This window comes from Pyxicephalus adspersus, chromosome 1, assembly GCF_032062135.1.
Source record: "Pyxicephalus adspersus chromosome 1, UCB_Pads_2.0, whole genome shotgun sequence".
Lineage (NCBI taxonomy): Eukaryota > Metazoa > Chordata > Amphibia > Anura > Pyxicephalidae > Pyxicephalus > Pyxicephalus adspersus.
In genome coordinates, this window is record NC_092858.1 from 64,679,141 (window position 1) to 64,694,683 (window position 15,543).

The 15,543-nt window shown below is 35.0% G+C and overlaps 1 protein-coding gene across 1 annotated transcript in view; it reads left to right on the top strand.

Moving 5' to 3' along the window:
- Positions 1–14,906, top strand: part of COL4A2 (collagen type IV alpha 2 chain) — a 106,372-nt gene extending 91,466 nt beyond the window's left edge. Inside the window, exons 36-49 of the mRNA XM_072411961.1 lie at positions 218–281; positions 364–438; positions 1,071–1,178; positions 1,369–1,476; positions 2,420–2,491; positions 2,572–2,697; positions 3,430–3,546; positions 5,044–5,205; positions 5,287–5,385; positions 6,307–6,453; positions 7,484–7,600; positions 8,633–8,824; positions 10,198–10,484; positions 11,777–14,906. Of these exons, the coding sequence (XP_072268062.1) occupies positions 218–281; positions 364–438; positions 1,071–1,178; positions 1,369–1,476; positions 2,420–2,491; positions 2,572–2,697; positions 3,430–3,546; positions 5,044–5,205; positions 5,287–5,385; positions 6,307–6,453; positions 7,484–7,600; positions 8,633–8,824; positions 10,198–10,484; positions 11,777–12,031 (1,929 nt within the window). The 3' untranslated portion in view covers positions 12,032–14,906. The remainder of the gene's footprint in view (positions 1–217; positions 282–363; positions 439–1,070; positions 1,179–1,368; positions 1,477–2,419; positions 2,492–2,571; positions 2,698–3,429; positions 3,547–5,043; positions 5,206–5,286; positions 5,386–6,306; positions 6,454–7,483; positions 7,601–8,632; positions 8,825–10,197; positions 10,485–11,776) is intronic.
- Positions 14,907–15,543: the final 637 nt, after the last annotated feature.

Consider the following 15,543-nt stretch of genomic DNA (forward strand, 5'->3'; position numbering starts at 1 on the left):
ACCAATGTATAAATTAGCTGTGTTATTTAAAATATTCCACAACACGTGTTGCTCTTTTGTCATCTTGTAAATGTATCAGTTACTTTTCAGACAGCTCAGTTGTACACTGATTTAGTGTGATTACTCATATGATGTTAGAAACAAGAGTTTTTTTATATAATCATAATGATTTCAATGTTTACTGAATGTGAGCAACACTCACCATTTTCTCATACAGGGTTTGAAGGGTATGCCCGGTTTGTATGGAATTACAGGTGACAGAGGAGATACTGGAGATAAAGGTAAATATGGTATATTATATTGCATACTGTACATATACAAAAGAAGACAGATAATGATTTTCTTGTACATCACTCCTTCCAGGTGATAGAGGATATTCTATAGATTTGCCAGGAGAGAGAGGAAGCAAGGGTGTGATAGGTGACCCTGGGTTTCCAGGTAAGTGTTTTATTTTTTTACAAGACTGGTATTTATTTATATTAGTAAAAAAAAAACAAAATAAAAAGATAAAGAGCAAATACAGAGCATTTGGAAGTGTATATTATGTCATTAGACTTAAATAAGTAAGATACCTCTGAAAATGGCAAGTGTTTTCTAGGTATTGAAGAGGACCACATTGGGAAGTATGCCTACTTGGCTGTATAGAAATCATCCAGAATATGTCTTCTCAGCAAATACATTTTGCTTTTTTAAACATCTATTTATTAGAAATCAAGGACAATTGTTCCAGTTGTCTAAACCATATAGTTTAAATACCTTCCTGTATCTTTTAGTGCAGAAAATGCATTATTGCAGATCAGCAAAAACACAGATAGTCTTATTTATAAAAGAAATCCCTGTCTTAGCCATAGCAGACAGTCAGATTTTCCTTTTCTCTGTCTTGCCCTGGTTAAATAAAATAGCCTTTCTGGTTTATAAGTAATGTAGACTTTTTTTCTTGCTGCATAGACAAACAAGACCTAATAAGTTATTGTAAATATTTACATAGTTTTATGGTGAAAATAATTTGAAAAATACATTGTATGTATGTTGTACTGCCAATATAATTGAATGTATTATTGGCATTTTAGGACAAAGCGGAAGACCTGGAGAAAAAGGATTGGCAGGAGATGCAGGTTTTCCTGGTATTGCAGGAATGAAAGGACATATTGGAGAACCAGGACAAAGGGGCCAAACTGGTATTTATTGAACACATGGCAAAAAAAAATTGTTATATTTGTGTTGTAATTGTTTTTAAGTAATATTTTCCAGAATGCAGCCTGTTACTTATGTATTATGCCAAAACCTGACAATATTATAGAAACTATTTAATGCAGTTTTACCATTTCATTACCTTACTTAGATGTTGCCTATACTGTCTTTTTTCAGGTTTACCTGGTTTGTTGGGCCTACCTGGAGCTCAAGGAGATCCTGGAATCCCAGGAATTCATGGTGAAAAAGGAAGTCCTGGTATCCCTGGTCTACCAGGTCAACAAGGTAATGGACTTAAAACTTGCAAATGTCTGTATGCACAGATCAGTGTTCCTTTTTTAAAAGAAGATAATGATCAGGCTTGTGAGTATGTTGCAAAATAGACATGACCTGCACTTTCTGCAGTAATAAACCTGGCCCTCCACAATTTTAGTATGTGAAACTATAGTTCCCTAGGATGTAGAGAGCAATATGAGCAATACAGTCACATTCAGCTGGACATATTTTGTATTGTTGAAAGCATATTGTCTCTCTTCCAAGTGGCATCTGCAGTTCAGACTCAAAATCAGTTTACAATCATATAATAAACAAGTGTATGCGGTTCTGGCAAAAAATAATATTGCAACAATAAATGACTGAATGACATACCAGGTAGTTTAAAAATATAGTTTAGCGATATTTCTAATGGACCACTTCCAAATTCTGTTCATAATGGGTGGGTTAAATGCTAAAAATATACATTATGCAGTCAAACAAGAACGTAATGCACATACTGAACCAACCCTCATGCAATAGACCTGATTTAATAAAGCTTTCCAGGATGGGAGAAGATAGACTATCATGGGAGAACATGGGTAATACAGCAAACATGGAATAGATTTCTTAAAAGTCATTTGCTATTAGTTGGCAAATGTTTTCAATATTGGACAAGATCCATTCCATGTTTGCTGGATCATACAGGTTCTCATATAATAGTCTTCTCCAGTCAGCTGGACAGCTTTAATAAATCAAGTTTAATCTGTTCAGTCCTGGCTCTTTAATATCAAAATGGTATCTGTTAGCTTCAACTGACAGCATGGCCATACATGACCCTGTTTTCTTCAAGCTAAGTCTACTAATCAAAAAATGCTAAATATATAGGCAGTTTCCCTACAGAAATCTTAGCTACTTTCCAGGTAATGCATGCATTTTGACATAATATTTATACACTTTCGTAATTATTTTACAGGTTTCCCTGGATTGAGAGGATTTTCTGGGAATGATGGCTTGAAGGGTTCAAAGGGGCTTCAGGGCCCAGCAGGTACAGCTGGATATGGTTTGGTGTAGTAGAACATTCCAATCTGTGATACTTATTGGTAATATATGAATTTTTCTAAACAGGGCTCGATGTCTATGGTGTAAGTGGTGTCAAAGGTACTCCTGGACAAAAAGGTGATCAAGGGGAACAAAGCACTGTAGCTGGATTACCCGGTAACACAGGCATGAAAGGTGCCAGGGGAGAGCCAGGTTAGTGCAACTGTTTGTATGCAACAAATGGGGCCCATGTCTCCATCATCCAGCATCTGTGCATTGTACTTACTGCAGATCTGTATTGTATACTGTATACTGATGAGTAGAATGTCTTGTAGGCAAAATCCTACAATTTACATGATTGTCATTCTTAGTAAATGGTATTGTCTTCTCAGGTTACTCTCATTTCAATTGTCCCTTGCTGTTATAAGTCAAACTGCACATTTATTAAATGTCAACTATAGTAAAAAAAATTAGAACTGATTCAATCAACATTTTATTATGTAGGAGATTATTTATCATGACTGTTGGACTGTAGGCAAATACCTTGTGAATGATCAGCCATGATAACTGCTTTGGTCCACAGCAATATATTAAGAGTATATTAAGTAAAAGTGACAAGGATTGCATTAAAAGTCAAATTTAACTGCTTAAAGAAAATGCATTACTATATTAAAACTGTCAAGACATCATAATGCCAGCATGTAGTATATATTATATATAATATATACAAACTAAACACTTTAATTAGCCCAAAAGGATTCCTATATCCTGTACTGAAAACAGTTTGAAACATTTTAACATCTATGATTATTTGTAGTCTGGTGTGAAGATGCACCATTCTATTAGTCACAATGAAAAAAAATGAATTATTGTATATTTCACTGATTGCTTTATTATGAGTTGTATTCAGTAAAAATTTATATTCCAACTTTCTGTTGGCTTTAGGTTTACCAGGCTTAACTGGTTTGCCTGGATTAAATGGAGTTCGTGGACTTCCAGGTGCTTCGAATGTGTCTGGTATCCCAGGAGATATTGGGTCTTCAGGACTTACTGGACAGCCAGGTAATTTTATTTTTTTCTAGATCAACTTTTTTTCTAACCCATTTATCTTAAGCTAACCCTTGGAATGCTTTTTCGGTCCTAAATATCACTGCTAAAAATCATGAAGGAAATGTCTAAAAAAGATAAAACAGACTGACAAATCTGCTTACATAAGCGGTCAGTGAAGAAATGTATCTTCATACTGGTAATCAGGGCTTGCTCCCTGTCCTCCTTGCATTGGTGGGCAATGGAAAGTGCCCAAATCCATTTTTGGTTAGCATATACATTACCATGTACATTGCAGAGTGCATCTTACGTTGGTGTTCAGTATATTGCCAGATTACATTTGTGGTCTGCATTGAAGTGAATCCTTACATTAGCAGTCTGTGGAAACTTGCCTTGAGATTTCTGCAGACAGAATCACTGTTTACTGCCCAAAGAACCCTTAACTACTGGCTAGCTTCACTGATGGTAACTGTAGCTTTACATTGGTGTCCGTTGAAAAAGGCCCCCCCCCCCCCCCATTTGTGGTTAGTTAGTGAAAGGTGCACACTTGCATTAGCGGCTTATGTAGACATATTCAAATTAATTGGTAGCAAATGCACTGAATTTATGACATTTATCATATTGCAGCTATAATCATGTTCATACAAACATTCTATCTCATTAAAAATGATCTGACTGAACAAATTGTTATTTCCTTAATTGGTTTAAATATGTATTCTGTTCTTTTTGTTTTCTTCCTCCCTTGATTGTTCCTTTATTGTAAAATATAAACCTTAAATAAATAATGTTAATAAAAAATAAGATATGATCTATAGGAATGTATTCAAAATTACAAATATGTGATTTATGCAGACACCATTTATGCATCGTAACCTGCTTTGAACAATTACATATACTTTTAAATAATTATTGTTATTATTATTAATATTATTAATAATAATAATAATAATAATAATAATAAAGCTTGCTTATCCTAACAACAGCTGAATAAAACAGAAAATGATGGCACTAATCAAAAAGCACCATATCCACGGGTATGTCACAATTTGCTGAACCCTAAATCAGTGGTCAGATGACATCCTTTATATACTTACCAGTAAGTCAAATTACCAAAATTGTAATGATTTTTTTCATAGTATTTAATCATAAATCTGACATCACTGGGTTATATTAATTGAAACAGTAGTGATTGCCCACCCATTATATGCTAATACATGATGTAGTATAAAATAGTATTCATAGCACATGTGGAAGATTTCCAGAAGCTAGACACCACACTGCAGCTGATAAATTAGATATCTGTATCTAGCTTATCTATAGGAGGAAGTCATGGTGACATCAAGCATTCTGATGAATTTATATAAATAGGCAGATAATTATCATGATGGATGTCTGCCTACCTATGCCTACAAATTGTATATAAATGTACTAATTAAAGGTTTTCTGCAAGATCCAGAAAAGCATAACCAGAGCAACCATTATTTAAAACTTGTTTCTTGGGTTTGTTTTCAGGCTATCCAGGACCACAAGGAAGACCGGGTATCCCCTCTAGACCAGGTGTGAAAGGAGAGCCAGGACCACATGGATTACAAGGAGTAATTGGTGTGAGAGGAGTTCCTGGTGACAGAGGAGTCCAAGGCCTTACTGGTATTACTGGTTATGCTGGAGAAAAAGGTAGTGTTCACCATCAGTATACTGTTTTATTGACCTGCTTTGTGATGCTTCATGCATAACACGGTTTTTATTTATTTAAAGGTCATAAAGGTCAACAGGGCATTGATGGGGCTTTTGGATTACCTGGATTTCCAGGAGACAGAGGGCCTAAAGGACCAAAAGGTGACAGAGGGGAGACAGGTTAGTACCAAAAATATTTTACTCAATATGTGTTGGAAATATTATTGTAGTCTTGCTGTCTAGAATAGCAAAATGGTGTTTTTGTACTAGTTATTAGGAACCCACTGCACCAAATGCAGCACTGTGTAAATCTACATCCCTGTGCCACTGCCAATAACAGTCGGGTTTGTAAAACAAATAATAAAAAGTTTGATCTTTTGTTCCTATGTTTTCTAGGTTAAAGGATTGAACCCTTAAATGTTTGAAAGTGCATAATAAAATAGAAAAAATAGTATGAAAGTAAATAAGCGAGGCGGGATAATTTTTTTTTTTGTAAAAAGCCTGACTGAGTACTCCCTGTTTTGTAGCATCTGTTTATTTTTAGTAAACTAGTAATTTTTATTAAGTCTAAATGCAGGCAGGCATTTCCAGCATTGTCCATCAAAAATTGTCTGCAGTCTCCTTGTGTACTGATGCAGTCTAATTATGCACACTTTATATATTCAGAAAAATATTATTCTTTATATCCTGCATTGTCCCTAACCATTACATTGCATGCAAAGTGCATACAAAAAGTTATACCAAACTCAAATGTTAGTAAAGTAAAAGTGAACCTAAATACGGCTGCAATAGGTATTTAGCATAGAAAGATCTGCATTTGCAAATTATTAAATGATTTTGAAAAGAAAAGTAGAATCTAAAACTATAAGTTTGAGGTTTCCCAACAAATGTTTCAAATATACATATATATATACATTTTTTTAGATAGGAAGATATTTGTTTATAAATCCCAGTTTGAGTTACTGAGCTTTGTAATCAGGAACTAAAAATGTATCGGAAAATATGCAATCTTTCTACTGGCTGAAAGAGAGATAAGAAAAATAAATAATAATATACAATATTTTATATTTACTTAAAAACAAAATATTTATTTTTAAAAAGGTCTGCAGGGTGAACCCGGATCCCCAGGATTACCTGCTCTACCTTTGCGCGTGGATGTGGATCCTGGTCCTATTGGTGTGATGGGTGTTATTGGTCCACGAGGCATTCAAGGTGACATGGGACCTCAGGGTCTTGTGGGTGATAAAGGTATGCCTATTTAAAGAACTATCAAACATTTAAAATGTAACAAGAAACATTAAAGGCAACATATTGCAACAGTCAGCATAATTTTACTAATAAGTGAACTGCAAATACCAACTGTATGATTCTACCCTATAGACATAAAATTGAGAATCTGATTTTGTGGTGTGGGTAACAAAAAGCTCTTTTAGACAACATATTTCAAGTATATTAATTATACAACATAAGTCATGAAAACATTATTCAAAATTTCTCCCAGATGTTTAATAAATGTAATCTCTATGCAAGATGATAATATCTAAGCTGGGTAGGATATGCACGGTGGCTCAGTGGTTAGCACTCTGGCCTTTTGCAGTGCTAGGTGCCAGGTTTGAATCCTGGCCATGAAACTATCTGCATGGAGTTTGCAGGTTTCCCATGTGTTTGTGTAAGTTTCCTCCGGGTACTCTGGTTTTCCTCCCACATTCCAAAAACATGCGGTAAGGACAATTGGCTCCCCCCTAAATTGCCCTTAGACTGTATTAAAATACATGACTATGGTAGGGACATTAGATTGTGAGCCCCTTTGAGGGACAGTTAGTGACATGACTATGGTTTTGTAGAGTGGTGTGTAATATGTTGATGCTATGTAAATACTGTGTAATAATAGTAATATACTGGACATACAGGCAAATCTTTCTTAAAATCAAAGGTCTACCACCCAGAATCACTCACTAAATGTAGATAAAAAATGAACTTCCTAAATGAACCCCAAATCTGCATTGCTGTGGATGACATCAACAGCAGGTTGGGTTGAGTCCTTTGAAATACATAGCAGGTAAAATCTTAAGAGAAACACTCCATAGTGTCTTCTTGCAAGATTATACCTTTTCTGCATTTCATAGGACCTGGAAAAGCAGTGACATTATCCTCACTTACGCATTGAAGACACAAAATGGGAATAAGGTAAGTATAATTGTAACCTACTCCTATATGGGTTTATTTTACATCCACAAATATGATGCTGAAATCCTAACAAAGTGTGTTTGCTTTGCAGGTACCCAGGGCCCACAAGGTAAGCAAGGAGTGCCTGGGATACCTGGAAGGTCTGCTGCACCTGGTTCAATAGGAGACCACGGACCAATGGGACAAAGAGGCCCTGAAGGATATAAAGGTATATACCCCATCTTTAACCATTAAAGAAAAAATGCATAATATTTAGTTATTTTCTGTCATAAGGTTTAATCACAGAAATGAACATCTGCCCTCATCCCTATGTTGTAAAAAATAGGTCTGCCTTTTCCAATAAATCATTTTATTAATCACTGCATGATAAAAATGGTCCCACCTCACATTGGTTCCCAATCATGTGATTTGAAACAACACTATTAGGGTGTCAAAACTGCTCGGTCAGCACTGATTTTAGTATTTTGTACGAGTTTTTAACTGGGAAGTGGAGACCACTGTGGATCTGGAACACAAGACCTTGAACTGAAGTTAAACAAACAAAATTATTAAATTGCAAGGTAACCATCATTTTATGTGGTGGTTGCATTTGTTTTTGTCCATTTTTATCTGTTATTTCTTCCAGTAATGGAATTCCTGATAGCTATATTTTGGGGGTGGTTGAAGACTGTTGAAAAGACTATTACTAGTCTAAACTTAGCCTAAAGGTAATAAAAATTATAATGCACAGTGTACAGTATACCTTAAAACTCTATTTGCAGTACATTTAAAAATTTTGAATTCATAGAACATAATAGAGAGGCCACTTATTGTCCCTATTTTGACAATGACGGACTAATGCTACCTGTCAGTTGTATGAGCAGAGAAATGGAAGTTGTTTTATTGTGACATCCTATGTATAAAAAATATCATTGGGGACTGTTATCTACATAAAAACACTGGTAGACTTTATTCCAAGAAGCACAAACAGGAGATAAATGTCTTATGTTTTTGAGTTTGACTGCCAGCCAAATGTCACTGTGGTTTCCTCTATGACTAAGAGGAGCATATGACTGGTCAGCACTATAAGGAGCTTAATGGGCATGAAGCAGTTGTGAAATCAATAAATTATTATATTTAGTTTGACTGCACATATAGTTGTGATTTTGTTTGTGTACAAGTTTGATCCTTATATAATCTTACTAATATACAAATGTACACACGCTGAAAACAGCATTTTACCTTATTTTTTGTTTTGCAGGAACTCCCGGTGTTCCAGGTAGTGCTGGTTTGCAAGGTATGCCAGGAAGAAGTGTGAACATTGGCTATCTTCTAGTAAAACACAGCCAGACTGATCAAGAGCCAATGTGTCCTATTGGCATGGCCAAATTATGGAGTGGATACAGTCTATTGTACTTTGAAGGACAGGAAAAAGCACACAATCAAGACCTAGGTAAAATAAATATTCTGTAATATTATATATAATTGCGGTGGTAAGCAAGGTCATCAAGATTTTTGTAAAGCTGAATTAATTGGACTGTAATTTCAATGTTTAGAACTTGAACAGTTTGACTAGGCTGGGAACAAAAAAACTAACACTAATACATTTTGGCTTGAGGTTTCTAGATAAAAACAAATTGTAAGCAGGGAATACAACTTTACATTTATGTTAAAATATAGACTTTATTAACTTCTGTTCAGTTCTGGTGTGGTACATTCTTTAAATGGGCTTCAGATGTGCAACAACCGACAAGAATATTCATTGCAGAGTACTGCATCACAGTTCCATTCTTTTTGTGAATTCATTTTGAATGGCACTAAAATGCACTGACGCATTATGGGTTACCCTATAGGTGTGAAGCAGGCCTAACACTTAACTCTAACTTATTCTTTTGCTTACCATTACTGAATTACTAACCTAAACCTGGTACTAGTGTATCACCAAAACAAAGATTATTTTAAATATGGGTGCCAAGAGGAAAAGAAAGAAAACACTTATAATATTAATGTGGTAAATCTGACATTCACCAGACATTAAATTCATGTTATCATGTGTCATTACTGCACCTGACCTTAGCAGAGTTTTTATTCACTATCACTTAAGACTCTTCTGATGATAGAAACAAAGTGAATTTGGAACACATGACTTGGAACTGAAATTAAAGCATACTTAAACCCAAGAAACAAATTTATTTGGTTACAGATTAACTGTCTTTGGATGTGGTGGCTGCATTCATTTTCATTTTTTCTGCTTTTGTATCTGGTAGTTCTATCAGTAACACAATTCCTGTCCCAGGGTGACAACATTGACCCCCTCTACTGTATGTGTGAACAGGAATGTAAGGACTACAGATCAGCTCCAAAAAGAAGAGCTATTTTACTAAAAAACGTATTTATTAAGCAAGGGATAATTTACTTTACTTATGGTATGTGTGGAAATTCAGTTTGCAAAGAAAACACATTGCAAGGAATTGTAAAAAAAATATTTTTGTTCGCACATCATTGGATGGATGAAGTCTTTATTCACTAACCTAGGTGTATTATCCTGGGATAATTCACTTTATTAAATATAAAAACCAAAACTCCTTTAGCAAATCTACCCCATTGTTCTGTAGTTTACAGAGAAACAGAAAAAATGCTAACTGATAAAACTGTACCAGAGGCAGACAAAACAGAAAGTTTTCAACTTATCAGATTTCAGGCAGATGCAACTGGATATGTTTTTTGCTTTATTATGATTTAAAACACATATGCTGATGCTATAATTCATAGATCGGTATCCACAGTATCCTTAAAATAAAACTTCTTATATTTTCTTTTCAATAGGTCTTGCTGGATCTTGTTTGCAACGCTTCAGTACAATGCCTTTCCTATACTGCAACCCAGGTGATTTGTGTTACTATGCCAGCCGTAATGATAAATCCTATTGGCTGTCAACCACTGCTCCTCTTCCAATGATGCCTGTAGTTGAAGATGAAATTGAGCCGTACATAAGTCGTTGTACGGTCTGCGAGGCTCCTGCCGTTGCAATTGCTGTTCACAGCCAGGATAGCTCCATCCCATTCTGTCCAGTAGGCTGGCGAAGCTTATGGATTGGATATTCATTTCTTATGGTATTTTTTTTATGTATTTATTTTTTTAAATGTTAATTTTCACAAGAAATTCTATGTATGCAACAGAGGTGATGCATATCATTTTATATATTTAGTACTTTAGTATACCTGTAGTACTCTGATAAATAACAGCAAAAGGGTTTTCCCCTCCGTTCAGCACATCTTCAGCCATAGTTGTTTTGTAAAAGTGCAAGTATATAGAGTAAATTAAAACGAAATCACAGGCAAAATGTGCTTTTTTCATATAGCATCACCTTGTCACCTTGATCACCTTCACTTTGGAAAAAAAAAGTTATTTTGTGCTCATTTGAGATATCGATTTTTCAGAACATTAAACTAAGGACTACAATTAGTCACAGTAGACACAGGCATAAAACAGCCATTCTAAAAGTTGAACTCCAGGCAAAATTTGCAATATATGCAATACGTGAAAAACATATATGATGTGTTTACTTTACCTTCCACAAGTATTTTTGGCAGTCAAGTCTTGAGATTCAAACATATTTCCCACATAGCATGGCCAGTCTGCTGACCTGAGAGTAGAGGTAATTGAACATGTGTAATGATGAAAGGAAAATATAGACCTAAATACAATGCTACACCGAGTAAAGTAGTCCTGGCCATGACTGCCATGCAGCTTTACATATGAGTATGCAATTCTTCTTGCAATTATGAATAATAGTGGAATGTAGTATGTTCTGTGGTATTTGCAATCCTAAACAAAATCCACTGCAACCACCTGTGTAAATGCTTGTGGTGTTCTTTGGCCAACTATTTTGTGCTGGTTAAACCAGTAAGAAATTATTTGCTCATCCTCTTTTGTGAAAGAAGCCTAAAGGATGCCTGAAATGATCTGAAATGTTGGCAAATAGTTTTACAGTAGATGCATGATAAAGGGTGTCATATAAAAGGCAGAAACCAAGGTGGTAATTGTACTGTCCAAAAATAATTCTGCTATAAATCCGGCACTAAAGGTGCACTCCAGCTTTAGGTATTAAAATAGGTTAAGTGTATTTGTAATAAGTCTGTAGCAATTTGGATAGCATTAGCACAATCTACATTGTACAGTTTAATTGATTGTCTGTAGCTGCTATTTATTATTGGCATTTGTATTATTATTATTATTAAACAGTATATAGTGCCAACATATTATGCAGCACTGTTCATATATATAAAGAGATATATATATATATATATATATATATATATATACATATATATATGTGTGTATATATATAGTATACAAAAGTCATCCATGTGGTGTTTATTCATTTATTATCATTGTGTTCCAGCATACAGCCGCAGGTGATGAGGGAGGAGGACAATCCCTTTCCTCTCCTGGTAGCTGCCTGGAGGACTTTAGAGCAACTCCATTCATTGAGTGCAACGGTGCTCGTGGGACTTGCCACTACTTTGCCAACAAGTACAGCTTCTGGCTTACAACAATTGACAACGATTTCCAGGGTTCTCCTTCTTCAGATACACTGAAAGCTGGCCTGATTAGAACTCATATCAGCCGCTGCCAAGTTTGCATGAAAAACCTGTAATATATGTTTATTATCTTTTTTTTAGGTGGAAAATCTAACAGAATATTGGTGCTAAATTTTAACTTATTACCTCACAAAATACAAGCAGTTGGCACATTTTTATTCATATGTTTCTTTTTTTATTCTTACACTTGTAGCTGGGATCAAACATAGTAGATGCCATAAACATGTATAATGTAGGTAAAATTAGCCCAAGCATATCTATATGCATGGTATTTTACTTTTATTTTTTCAGACAAAATAAAGAAATGGAAAACCATGTATATTTGGCTGATGCATTATTTCTTGCATTAGACCATCCGGGTAAATAAGACAGCATATAGTTAGTACGGTGGGCACAGGCAATGTACACACAAAATTGCTGAATTATCCAAAATGTTTTTGCTATTCTCCAAGATCGAATAATTTTTTCTTTGTCTCTTTATACACTGCTTTGGAGTATTTTTTTTTACCCCTCCTGCTCCATTTTCCTTAATACAAAGTACAAAAAAAATTGCCATGGAACTGGGAATTCCAATCCAGAGATTTCATTGGTGGCCCCAAAGGTGATTCAGTCTCCCAGCACTAGATTTGTGTGGACAGGTCCTCTAAAAAATGTTTTTCCTAACCCTTGATTTTATTTGGCTTTCATGGTCATCTTGTTTTTACAATAAAGCATAGAATCTTAGCTAAAACACACAAATTAATGAAAATGGAACAAACCTTTCACTAACATATGCATGCCTGTGATTTGTGTACACAGCTACCATTACAGGAATGCATTCCAGGCATGCAATGCACATTACAACATTGATTGCTAATACACTGCAAACTGATGTATGAGCTTATTTGCAGGATTAATGAGATGGTTATAACCTAAATTAGTTTGCCTGTGTTTTGTGTACTTTTTATTCCAGTCTGTGTCTTAATTACCTCATAACACCTGCTACCATTTGTATATGCATATATTACCCTGTTCTAATAGTAGTCAGTGTCAAACTTACTCACTATCACAGATTTTGTCAGTCTAACACACATTGGGACTACTAAACCCCAAGTTGCATGTAGCCAGTATTTCCTAAACTGAACTTCTCATGGAACAATAGTTCCACATTTACTGACATAATGGAAATATAAAAATACCTATCTGCTATAATGTATATAGTATTTACTGAAAAACAAACATGTAAATAAGAGTGCCATTACTTGACAGTGCATAGTGTGGGCTAGGACTTAATATTCCCGAAAAATTTTATCTTTTCCCCTGCTAAGCATTACAAATCTTAGAGCATCACGAAAACATATATGGATAAGAAAATGAATGTGAATGTAGTGCTTACCCTGAAGGCTTTGCTTACAATCTACTGGTGGACATGTTTTTTTTAACACTGGATTTTAAATTTCACAAAATTTTAATAATCTAGCATGTGTACAGCAGTCCCCCCCAAAACCGTAGATGAGGACTGTAGGGGGATGCAGCATGGTGCCTCCTGCTCATCCTCCCCCCTCCAAAGAACTGGACTGGGTGTAGTATTGTGTGTACAGCTCTGGTTTGTTCCACTGTCACTGAAAACTTTTTTTACAAGGATAAAATCATTTGTTGTGTGTACATTGCTTAGCACTTGTGAATATAAAAAAATAAAACAGGATGTTTAAATAATCAGTATAAAGAAAAGATTGTTTGGAAGATTCAAAACATTGCTGTCTGCTAGGAGGAATTTTAGAACAAAACCAATTTACAGTGTTGAGGTTAAAGGTATTAAGGATATAGTTTCCTATTAAAATAGTACATGTATTATATAATGTAATATTGTATTGATTGTGTAAAGATTTGGACATCCTTGACATACTGATATATTAAATTAACTTTGTATTTAGAGTCATCCACTTGGCTACTGATTTACTAAAGTGTAACATTAGCTGAAGTGAACCTGTGTTCTAACATCCAATCATGTGCAATAACATGTGAAAACACAATGGGGGATATTGATCATTACTGTTGCTGTGCAATGCAACATTAAATAGGGACTCTTAGATTTACTACATTGATAGTTTGATTCCGGAATTCTTCCTTTAGCTGCTTTAAAGTAACAATACGATAGAATAAAATCTGACCCTGACCATTTCTAAAGTGTCTGTTTAAATTGGAAATCCGTCTCTTTTACAGGGATACATCAGCCTTTGCAAACCTATCACAGTTGAATTTCCGGGATTCAAGTCCCTGGGGTCACAAATACACAGACAACATTTTATAAAATCTCAGGCAGCCTGCATTATATGTATATATACACCACTGATGCCCCCTCAGTTTCCTCTTCACATGATTAGAGTAACCCAATCTCTTTTCATACTTTGTTGGGCCAGGGCCGGGTTTACCGCACACATTGCCACACATTGGTAAATTAGGCCTCTGATGTAATAGTACAAAAACAGAGGCAACAATGTCCTGTCCCATGTGTTCTGTACTGGCAGAATAAATAATTCATATGAGTATACTGCAGAATACTATGTAGTCTTTGCGCCACTGATATACCAAACCACCACATATGCATTTTTATATATTTGACTGCAAATGAACTAATTACTATACCAATATTTTTAAAAGGAATTTTCTTTCACAAGAAATGCTTTCAGCCATTTTTCTACTCTAATTCCTAATCACCTGTAAAGCACTCAACAATACTCACTATGTAGAATGAAACTGTAGACAATACTGCTCTTTATAAACAGCACTTCTGCTCTGCACTGTGACAAACAAGGACAACCTTCATCAATATCACGAGCACATGACAAAGCAACTGCTTTTTTGACATTTGTTACTCAATTTAATTTTTATGTTTAATTCCCAAGACTATGTTGTTGTAATTATCTTGAATAAAACTATATTTTATAAGTACTGACCTTTCTCGCGCATTACGTAAATATGGGTTCTACCAGATTCATTCACTACAGTGCTTGATGAGATTGTTTTCTGTGCTGCCTATAAGCAGCCAGCCACGCTGTAATTTTGTACTTCCACTTTACCTGGAGGATGTACAGATTTAGATGTCTGCCCTCATCTGCAGGTTTCTTAACAAAAAAAAAAATTAGCACCATTGTGCTGCAAGTCATTTGAATGCATGAATGGATACACAAAATACTCTGCACTTTTTTCAAGTATAAAACTATTTGTATACAGAGGTATAGCAGACTTGGTAAAAGTAGCGTGTTGTGCGGTTACTACAATGCAAATGCATATCACAGAAATTCTGTGTGAACAGGCCCAAAACATCCGGGTCAGTACCATTTTTTGGTGATCAGTTAGGTGGAATGCTAGTCACCATTTATCTTCCAGGACATAACAATTATTCTAGTAATGAGGCCAAGACTGTAAAATTGTTGTGCAATAGTAGACTTGAAACCGAAGATAGTTCATTAAGATCAATAATTCAAATGTTACTTTACAAACAACTATATGTAGCTGAATGTGTAGAAAATTGTCTTCCATTTTTTCAAGAACTGGAAAAGGAACTTCAGGAGTATATTTAACTTTA